We start from the raw sequence: 10,096 nt of genomic DNA, 5'->3' as shown, positions 1-10,096 counted from the left end.
AACGCGCGAAAACGTTTCAGACATTTCGTCGTCACTCAAATCTTCGTCAGTTGGCATTTCTTCATTATCACTACTATAAAGATTTTTTTTTATAATGTTAGAAAAAATAATAATAATAATAATAAACTTACATTATAAATAATCGGTTTTGGTTGAAAGGTTGTGGCAATCCTCCTTCAACCATCAAATTCCTGATCTCGTTCTCGAGAAATTTCCCCATCATTATTGCTACCTCGTTTATTGTAACGGGTGTCGTAGGTAGTTCATCAACACTAAACACCGAATAATATGATAAATAAACTAATAATAAAGTAAAATAACATTAAACTTACATTGGAGGTAAATTCTGATTTGGAGTATCAAATGCATTATTGTTGTTGTTGTTGTTTTTTTTATGTCTTGAAAATTCTCTATTATTAATAAAGAAATAAAAAAAAAAAAGACTGCTAAATTAAACATTATGAAATGACACTAAACCTTCTCATGACAAATTTGTTTCATACTGATTCAATAATCTATGATTATTTTAAATCACATTATTTTAAGTGTATAGAAATGCTGAATAAAAAATCTAAGTAAAAAAAAAAATATGTATGTGAAAAAACATCTTACAATGTTTGGATTTCGCATTACGTGCATAATTGGCATGTAAAGATTTGTGATGTGCTTGCAGAAACTATACTACCTATCCTGTTGCAGGGATATGCACATGTATACATAGGTTCATGCATTTGTGTTTTGTACGTATATAGATGTATAGATATAGGTATGTAGATATATGTTTAAGTATATAATATAGGTATAAAGATAATGTGTACTACAAGATAACGGCTGGGCAGTGTCCGGTTGCAGCATCTATGGCAGAGCGGGATGTGGTGTGACGGCGGCGTTAACCATGGATGGGTAGCGAGTGGTGGTACGGGTGGCGGTACCTTGGGTGAGTGGTAGGTCGCGGGGGTGGCCCCCCAGGGACCCAGTTACTACTGATAATAAATGGTTGCTCCGATATATTTACTATCCTTGTGTTCCTAAATTCATCAGCGAATCTAGTGGATTGTTCAGTGAATTGATAATAATTTAGGAACACTTTTTTGTTATTGCGCTGGAACATATTGGTTGATACCCGTAACCAATACCAACCACCGAACATATTTACCCGCCTTCAATCAAATTTGATAAATACTATCAATAATTAATACTATCACTTTTTTAATTTTTATGTGGTTTTACAAAAATACAAAATACAAATTTATAATTTTCTTTTAATATGGAAAGTTATTTATCCAAATGCATTTTATTCTTCGGATTAAATTATTTGGAAAATATAAACAATTCGTTAGATAAAAAGAAATATCTTCTTTTTAATAGTTTATTAAAAAGTTCTAAAGTCCGTATAACAAATTTTATGTTGGTCATAAGTTTATATGATGACTTAGATTTTAAATGCCATTTTAGGCTCACCAGGAATTCAGTTGAGGTTTGTAAATAAATTATAATAATCAGTAAAACTATTATTTTCAATATACCTATCTCCCAGGTGTTGATGTGCAAGATGAAACCTTATTATATTCGACACACTAATGTTGGAAGACCTGTAGTTGACTTCAAAAAAGCAACCTTAATGACAATTTGGTATTTAAGTAATACAGAAACATTTCGGTAATTTAAAAGAAAACTTTTTTATTGATATTTTTACTATGTTTCTTTTAATTATATTTTTAAGGCAAATTGGTGATCGTTTTGGTTTGAATAGAGGTCATGCTTGTCGAACAATTCATAAGTATTTACAATCTCTTTCAATCCTTCTTGATGATTTTATTATATGGCCAAAAGGAATCTCTGAAACAAGTAATGTGTGATTTCTTTTAATCATTAAAATTGTTTAAAAAGAATTATATATTTTTTTTTAGTTACTGTACAAGAATTTAAAAATTTAAGACTTAATCATATGCCTAATACAATAGGCTGTATTGACGGTTGTCATATTCGTATACACTCTCCAAAATACAAAAGAAGTGAATATACTAACCGCAAGATGTTCCAGTCAATTGTTCTATTGGTAAATTATACAATATATAACATGTTTATGCAGTTATACTTTTTTAATTGATTTTTAATATTTTTTTTAGGCTGTATGCAATGCTAACTTAGAATTTACATACATATTTTCTGGTTGGCCTGGAAGCTCACATGATGCTAGAGTCTTCAAAAACTCTTCATTGGGAGACACTCTATTAAATAATCCACAAGAAATAGTAACTAAAGATGTTCATTTACTTGGTGATTTGGCATTCCCTTTACTTGAAAGTCTCATTGTTCCCTATAAAGCTGTTCATATTCTATCAGAAAAAGAGAAACTTTTCAATAAAAGATTAAGTTCAACTCGTGTAGTAATTGAGCAAGCTTTTGGCTTATTACTAGGCCGTTTTCGTAGACTTAAGTAATTAGTTATAGTTTCTTTAAGTAGTAATATTTGTTCCATCCCTTCATATTAAAATGTTTTATTATTTTAGGTCATTAGAAGCCAAATCAATCAGATTAATGAGCTTGGCAGTCACAGGCGCTTGTATACTACATAATCTAGTTTTGAAAAACAATGACCTAATGGAAATCGATACAAATACTGAACATCTCAATCTAGATCATTTAATCGAAGAGACAGAAACAAACTAAGAATTTACTGTACCTATAGCGCTCAATCAAAGAAATGGAATATATAAAAGAAATATGCTTGCTTCAAGGTATTTACAAACAAACAAATTTGAATTATTGATCTCAATTACTTATACTTTTTTTTTAATGGTAATTTAATAAAAAAATTTTTACAGGTTTTATGAAGATTAAAAAAAAAAAAAAACAACAACAACAACAACTTATAAACTTAACATATTGTGTATGAACATAAATAATAAACTTTATACTTTTCAATAGGATATACCATTTTTTATTAAAAATGGATAATTACAAATTAACTTTTTTCAAGTTTAGCAGTTTCTATTTCAATTAATTTGTCCATAAAGTTTTCTAGTTTACTTTGAAATGCGTCTCTGGACTTCCTATCTTCTTTCATTTCTTCTAACAGAACCTCTTGAAAGTTTTTTTTCTTTTTTTTTTTGTGGCATGATTTGTTCTTCATCAGAGTTAACTTCGATGTCTGTGTTTAGTGGCATAACAGAACTTTGTAGTAAAGTGTTTTCCTTGGGAGCAACTGAATCTTTTTTATCTGGCATAAGAGAACTTTCTATTAAAGTGTTTTTCTTGGGAGCAACTGAATCTTTTTTACCAAAGTATTGCTTCATTAATCATAATACTCCCAATTAATGGCAGATTCTCCTGATTTATTTGCCCTACGCAGATTGTCTTTAAAGGTTGCCATTAAATTACGAAATTTTGTATTGCAATTTGGTCCTGTCATTGCAATGCCGCTTTCTTTTAATTTTTCTGATATTTTCTCCCAGATTTTAAAGTTCTTTTTATTGCCATTAAATTCATTATCAAGGTCAGCTCTATTTTCAATCAAGAGTTTTGTTGCTTGTTTTGTCCAACTTTTAATTTCTGATTTATTCATTTTTGATTCAGTATGACTAGTATGAGACTCATTAGAATTTACTTCATAATCTAATATATCTATACAAAAACCAGAGTAAAACATAACTTTATAACTAAGGGTTATAGTAATTATATTTATAATGAATTTATTTCAAAATGTGTGTACTAACCTAAAGTGTTGTCAGTGGGCTCATTATCTTTTATATTAGACGTTTGGACTATACATTTTCCTTTAAAAGTAATATCATAATTCATATCCCTAAGACAGACATTTAATTTTAATATTACAAACAAATTTAAAACCTGTTTATTTATTTTTACCATTCAGGTATTTCAATATGTATTATTTGATTGTCTTTAAATTTCAAACAATATTCCGACAACACCATTTTAATATTTGAACACAATAAGTCTTCGTCTATACCTAATAAAAAATAAGCGTGAAACTATTAATCTTAAGAAACACATCTTAATATTTGGGAGCAACAGTGCCCCAAAAATACATAATAGTAGTGTTAAGATTAATATTTAAAAAAAACTTTTATATGTATGAGAACAATAACAATAACTTAATAACTTATTTTATTATACAAGTTGATCTATTACATCATATTCAATTCATAAAAAACTTATCTTTAATTCCGAATCTGTCTCATCTTGTATAGCCATTGGCTTTTGAGGAGATCCATCATTTAAATGTTGAATAATTATTGGTAGATGTAGGTACTTTATTTTAGCGCCGCGGAAGAGTGCGAAAGCAGTTCCCGCGGCGTCGTTGTCGGTTCAAACAAAAAAAAAAAGGTACTTTATTTTTACAAAATAAATAATAACAAGTTTTTACTCAATACTCAGTAAATTGGTAGAAGTGAGAAAATATAAATTACTTAATATAATACTATAATACTTACTATAATCAAACAATTTACACAATGTACCTATATCAAAATATTTGACGTACACACATTCTTCAATGGTAAACCTTATTTCTTTATCGATATCCATATCTACAGAATCACAAAGTTTAGTGGAATATGAAGGTAAGTATAAAACGTAAAAAGACTAATATTTAGCGTTTACCATACGTCTACGGACGTATGGAAATAAATTGGTCTGTCTGTCTATCAATGAAGACCCTTTTCAATTTGGACCCTGATTACTGATATCAAGATTTAAGAAACGCTAATTTAGGCGGGAACAGTTGTTATCAAATCAATCTGGTTAATTGTTAGTCCATCTGTAAAATAGCGGATTGCTGATAAGTCAATCGGCTTGATTACCTCCCCTCAAACGGATTGGTCATCTGCTGAAATTAGGAACAGTCAAATCCAGCGGCTGACCAATCTGATGAATTTCGGAACACACGGTATATTACTTATAATTTTATCGCCTTTTACCGGACTGATACCATTAGCTATAATTACGTCCTCGTTAATCTCGTATTTTTTTATCGTAATAATTTCGTGTTTAATTTGTTCGTCCGCTCTAATTTGTAAAACGCAGTTACTTCGCGGTGGAATAATTAATGCGTTATTATCTATTTTTTTTTCTGGTATTATTAATATTTTCTTATCCCAATCTAAGACGACTTTGTTTAATTTCAAAAATGTTATGCCTATTATACCTGCTTAAGGTATTGGAAAATCATCGTATACAATATCGAATTTAACTGTAAAAAGTTGTTTGTTAATGTAAATTGGAATTACCACTGTTTCTACTGGACTTGCATTAATGCCCTTAATCTTTTTTTTATCTTTTTCATTCACGATTATGTGCCCTTTTAAACTTGAAATTTTTATAATGTTCATTTCCGAACCACTATCAATTAAAATTAATTCGTTTTTAAACAATTTATCCGAAAAACACGTAATATGCTCCTGTGTTATTGGTGTTATGATACGAACGTTACTTCCCGATTGTATTTCACTGATAGACCTATCGTGATTTTCCTGACCATTTCTTTCTACGGTTTTATCTAGTTCGTTACGTTTTAATTTACGACACTCACTTATATCGTGATTCGCTTTTCTACAATATTTACAGAATTTACTAGAATATTCGCGTTTAAATTCGGTCTTTGGACTTTGTCCATTATTCGGATTCCTGAAAGTAGCTAATTTATGCTCGCTTGTTCTACATTCATTAGCATAATGACCAAATTTCTCACAATGATGGCATTTAATCGCGCTTTTATCTCTAGTGTTTTTTTTATCAAATTTATTATTTATATAATTCGGTGTTTTGTTATACCCGTTTATGTTATTATAAAATTCTTTTGTTGTTTCCTCTTCCATTGCAATAAAACGGCTTCTTCGAAACCTTGTATGTTACGCGCTTTTAATAATAAACCGATAGTTTGTGGGATACCTGCTATGAATACGCTTAGTGCGTGAGCTCGCACTGTTTGCGCTATTATTTCTGAATCTGGTGCGTCCCTACCTACCGTTAACGAGTTCATTAATTCATGGGCTGTTTTTTCAATTCTAATAGAAAAATCTTTAACTGATTCCTTTGCGTTCTGACGCATTTGACTTAATTGTACTTGTAAGTAAGACACTGAATGTGCCGATCCAAAAACGGTTTTAAATAATTTTTTTAATTCATCCCAGGTAGTAATTTTTTTATACTTCACAGCCGATAATGCTTTACCCGTTAATTGTGCCAGTATCGCTTCTAATATATTAGGTTTAATAGTATCGGAAATATTGTTAAAAATGAACTCGCATTTAGCCACGAAAGAAATTAAATCGGACTCTGTTCCTCCCGAAAAAACAGGAACCAATGCGGTTGCCCCTTGTAAATTTAATTTTTCTGGGTTAACCACTTTTATTTTAAATGTTTCCGAGTTATATGATACTACTTGCCAATTTGTGGTATCTCTGTCAGACATACAATATACTATGAAACGTGCTCTGATGTCTCATACATTAAATATAATGTACATAAATACTAAAACGTAGATAATAATGACCAAATCCAGATTGGGAAGTATTCCTAAGTATTCCTCATGGACGGGTTCGTGGAAGTTAAAGACCAGTAATTGTCAATAATTACTATTATTATAATAATCAATTATTATTGACGATAAGCAGCTTCTCTTGGAAATACTGGCACCGCATCCGTAATAACATAATATATTAGCGGGATCGTTCATGGTCACAAGCGACATCATCATACGCGCGCTTGCGATTTCACAGGAAATCATCGATATATGATTTTATATATTTCATCGGTATATGATTGACGCACAACACCGCAGAGATAACGCAGAGACGTGGGAAGAAGCGGATGCAGTTGCAGATGACCAGCAGGAACCTGAAGGTACCGCGGGAGCTTCTGGACGATATATAAGGGGGTCCAGATTAGGCACAATTCAGACGTGATCCACCAGAGTTAGAGCAAGCATTTTCACGTCACCCAGTTTAATATTTTATGTCTCCTGGACTTAGAATAATTTTTAAATAAAAACACTTAGAACAATTTCGAGAGTTTCATTTATTTCACAAAACCTTTCCGATTCGACATCATTCAACTGATTGTACGTGGCACGTTACAAATTTGGCGCAGTCGGTAGGATTCTTTCAAATAAGAATTCTTTGGTCGAACAATTTTATTTTTTCGAACTTAGAAAAATATTTTTTTTCCCACTTCGAAAATTTTTCGAAAAAAATTCAAAATCTATCAACTTCAAAGAATTCACGGAGGCACATTCGGCAACGAATCACTGTTGAAGAAGACAACTGCAGAACGTCAACTTCAGCGACTCCGAAAGAGGAAAGAATCAACAAGTAACACCACGGCTCAGCAATCAAGAAGAATGGAAGCATCGACTCAAACCATCGTTGTGTAAGCATAATTTTTTTTTCTTAATGTAGAATAATTTTAAGCGTCTAACTCTGTTCGCGTCTCCTTTGGAATTAAAAACTCCATCGTATAAGTTACTTTTAATTGTGAAAGTGTATATATATATTCCCCGTGAAACATTAAATAAAATATCTTGATAAAATTAAATAAATGATTTAAGAAAGAAAAAATTTAGAATAAGCAAAAATAAAAAATAATAATAAAAAAAAAAAAACGCAACGATTAAATAATTTTAATATTTTAATAGTACACTTAGATTATTTTTACGCATACAATTTTTGTTCAATAATAAAATAATACAACTTTATTTTAGTTATAAAATATATAAATATTTCAAATATAAATAATTTTTCGAGAAACAAATAAAAATAGAATTTTTTTTTTTTAAAAAAAAAGAGACAAATAATTTTTCAGTAAAATTAATAAATTAAGAATCTTAAAAAAAAATATATTTTATTATTTCAAAAAAAAAAAAAAAAATAAACAAGTACATAAGAACTTTCAGAAAAAATAATAAGTTAAAAAAAAAATCAAAAAAAAATAAATAATAATAAAAATATTTATTTTTTTAAAATAAATAAAATATTTTGACATAGAAAATTTTTCAGAAAAAATAATAATTTAAAAGTTTTAAAATAAAATTTTATTTTATTATTTTATTTATAAAATATAATAGCAGAAGAATAATTTTTTTTTTTTAAAAAAAAAATAATTCTATTTTTAATATAGAAGGAAAGAAAAATTATTTTAAATACTTTAAACATTTTTAATTACGGAAATTAAATTATTTTATAAAATTAAATATTTTACAAAAAAATTATTTTTTTTTGCGGAAAAATTATTTAGATAATATCGTAGAAAAGTATAAATAAATTTATTTTAAAAAAATAATACAAAAAAAAGAGAAGAGTAATATATATTATAAATAAAAATTTTATAATTAAGGGGAAAATATTTTATTTAGAGAGAATTATATGTGAGGAATACGGAAATAAATATTTATTGAATAAAAAAATTATTAGTGAATTATACGTCAAGGAACACGCAAGAAAAAGAAGTTTATTTTGTGAAGTAAAAAGAATATTAATTGAGAATTTTATTGAAGGCAGTTAAGACCTTATTTATTGAATTACTGGGAAGGCAAGTAATAAGTCCTTATATATATTGAATTATTTAGGCTGAAAAAGTGCCATATTTTAAAAGTTGATGAAAGGAATTAATTTGGGGCGGATTTGAGCCATATATTGAGAATTAAAAGTATTGAATTTATTTAGGCTGAAAAAGTGCCATATTTTAAAAGTTGATGAAAGGAATTAATTTGAGGCGGATTTGAGCCATATATTGAGAATTAAAAGTATTGAATTTATTTAGGCTGAAAAAGTGCCATATTTTAAAAGTTGATGAAAGGAATTAATTTGGGGCGGATTTGAGCCATATATTGAGAATTAAAAGTATTGAATTTATTTAGGCTGAAAAAATGCAATATTTTAAAAGTTGATGAAAGGAATTAATTTGGGGCGGATTTGAGCCATATATATTGTGAAAAAAAAATATTTGTGAATTTTATTGGGCCGAGTAGAGCCGTATATTGAAAAATAGTTGTGAATTTTATTGGGCCAAAAAGAGCCGTAATTTGTGAAAAAAAAATAATAAAAAATTTATTTTAAGAAATAAAACATATTTAATTTAAGTTATAATAAATGAATATAAAAATAAACTTATGAATAAGGAAAAAGAAGAAAATAGTTATAGTGAAAACGATAGTAATAGTTCGGAAGAGGAAACAGATACAACAAAAGAAATCGGAACTCAAGTAGAGTTAGATAAAAATATTGAAGTAGATAAATTAGTAAACATAAGTATAAATACGAAAGAGGGTAGGGACTCTACACAGGGAATTAATAAGGAAAAAACAATAGGGAAAAGTTTGTTAGATACTACTGTTAAAGAAGACTCGAATACAGGATTAGAACAAAGATTAATAGGGTTACGTAGTACACCAAATTTAATCCATTCAGAATTAGGACCAGTAAAGAGGAAGCAAAGAACAAAAATGTCTAGTGTAAAGGCTACAATTGAGCAGGTCACTGCTATGATACCAATTTGCGCCGATGCAAAAGACGTTTCTTCGTTCATACGGGCATGCGATTATGCATGTGAGGCCGTAGATAAAGAAACTATACCCTTATTAGTGAAATTTATTAATACTAGGATTACTGGCAAAGCGTTAGAAGTATGTCGGTATAGGGAAACTAGTGATTGGGAAACCATTAAAAAAATATTACGGGGGGCTTTTGAGCAGCAATTGTCACCACAAACATTACAGATAGGATTAAATTCTGTTCGTATGAAAAATGACGAAGATGTACTAACTTATACGGGTCGCGTAGAACAATTGTATTATAATTTATGTATTGCAACTTTGGCGAATAAAACACCGGAAGAATCGAGAATTTTGAGGCAAACTTTAAAAGATCAGGCTTTAGCAATTTATATAAATGGGTTGAAAATGGATTTACAAACAATATTACGAGCTAGGAACCCAGAACGTTAGAACTGGCAATGCAAATGGCTAGGCAGTTGGAAATCGAATTTAGTTTTAACAAAGAATTACAAAATAACGAAACTAAAGTAAATCAGAACGGAAATAAAAATAATAACGGAGATCGTTGGTCAAATAACTATC

At 29.1% G+C, this 10,096-nt stretch overlaps 1 protein-coding gene and 1 pseudogene across 1 annotated transcript; one reads left to right on the top strand and one right to left on the bottom strand.

Moving 5' to 3' along the window:
* Positions 1–1,267: 1,267 nt before the first annotated feature.
* Positions 1,268–2,700, top strand: LOC126552949 (putative nuclease HARBI1). The gene is made up of 6 exons (XM_050208157.1): positions 1,268–1,477; positions 1,538–1,659; positions 1,724–1,848; positions 1,911–2,059; positions 2,130–2,440; positions 2,514–2,700. Exons 1-6 carry the CDS (start codon positions 1,268–1,270, stop codon positions 2,671–2,673), a joined length of 1,077 nt encoding a protein of 358 aa, XP_050064114.1. The 3' UTR covers positions 2,674–2,700.
* A 268-nt stretch (positions 2,701–2,968) lies between these two features.
* On the bottom strand, positions 2,969–3,804 carry LOC126551657 (uncharacterized; annotated as a pseudogene).
* Positions 3,805–10,096: the final 6,292 nt, after the last annotated feature.

Source organism: Aphis gossypii, chromosome X, assembly GCF_020184175.1.
Source record: "Aphis gossypii isolate Hap1 chromosome X, ASM2018417v2, whole genome shotgun sequence".
NCBI classification, from domain to species: Eukaryota; Metazoa; Arthropoda; class Insecta; order Hemiptera; family Aphididae; genus Aphis; species Aphis gossypii.
This window is presented reverse-complemented; position numbering and strand designations above follow the sequence as displayed.

Coding starts and splice junctions, on each gene's coding strand:
- LOC126552949 (XM_050208157.1), top strand. CDS start 1,268: ATGGAAAGTTATTTATCCAAATGCATTTTATTCTTCGGATTAAATTAT. Junction 2,060..2,129: donor TCCAGTCAATTGTTCTATTG/GTAAATTATACA, acceptor TATTTTTTTTAG/GCTGTATGCAATGCTAACTT. Junction 2,441..2,513: donor GGCCGTTTTCGTAGACTTAA/GTAATTAGTTAT, acceptor TTATTATTTTAG/GTCATTAGAAGCCAAATCAA.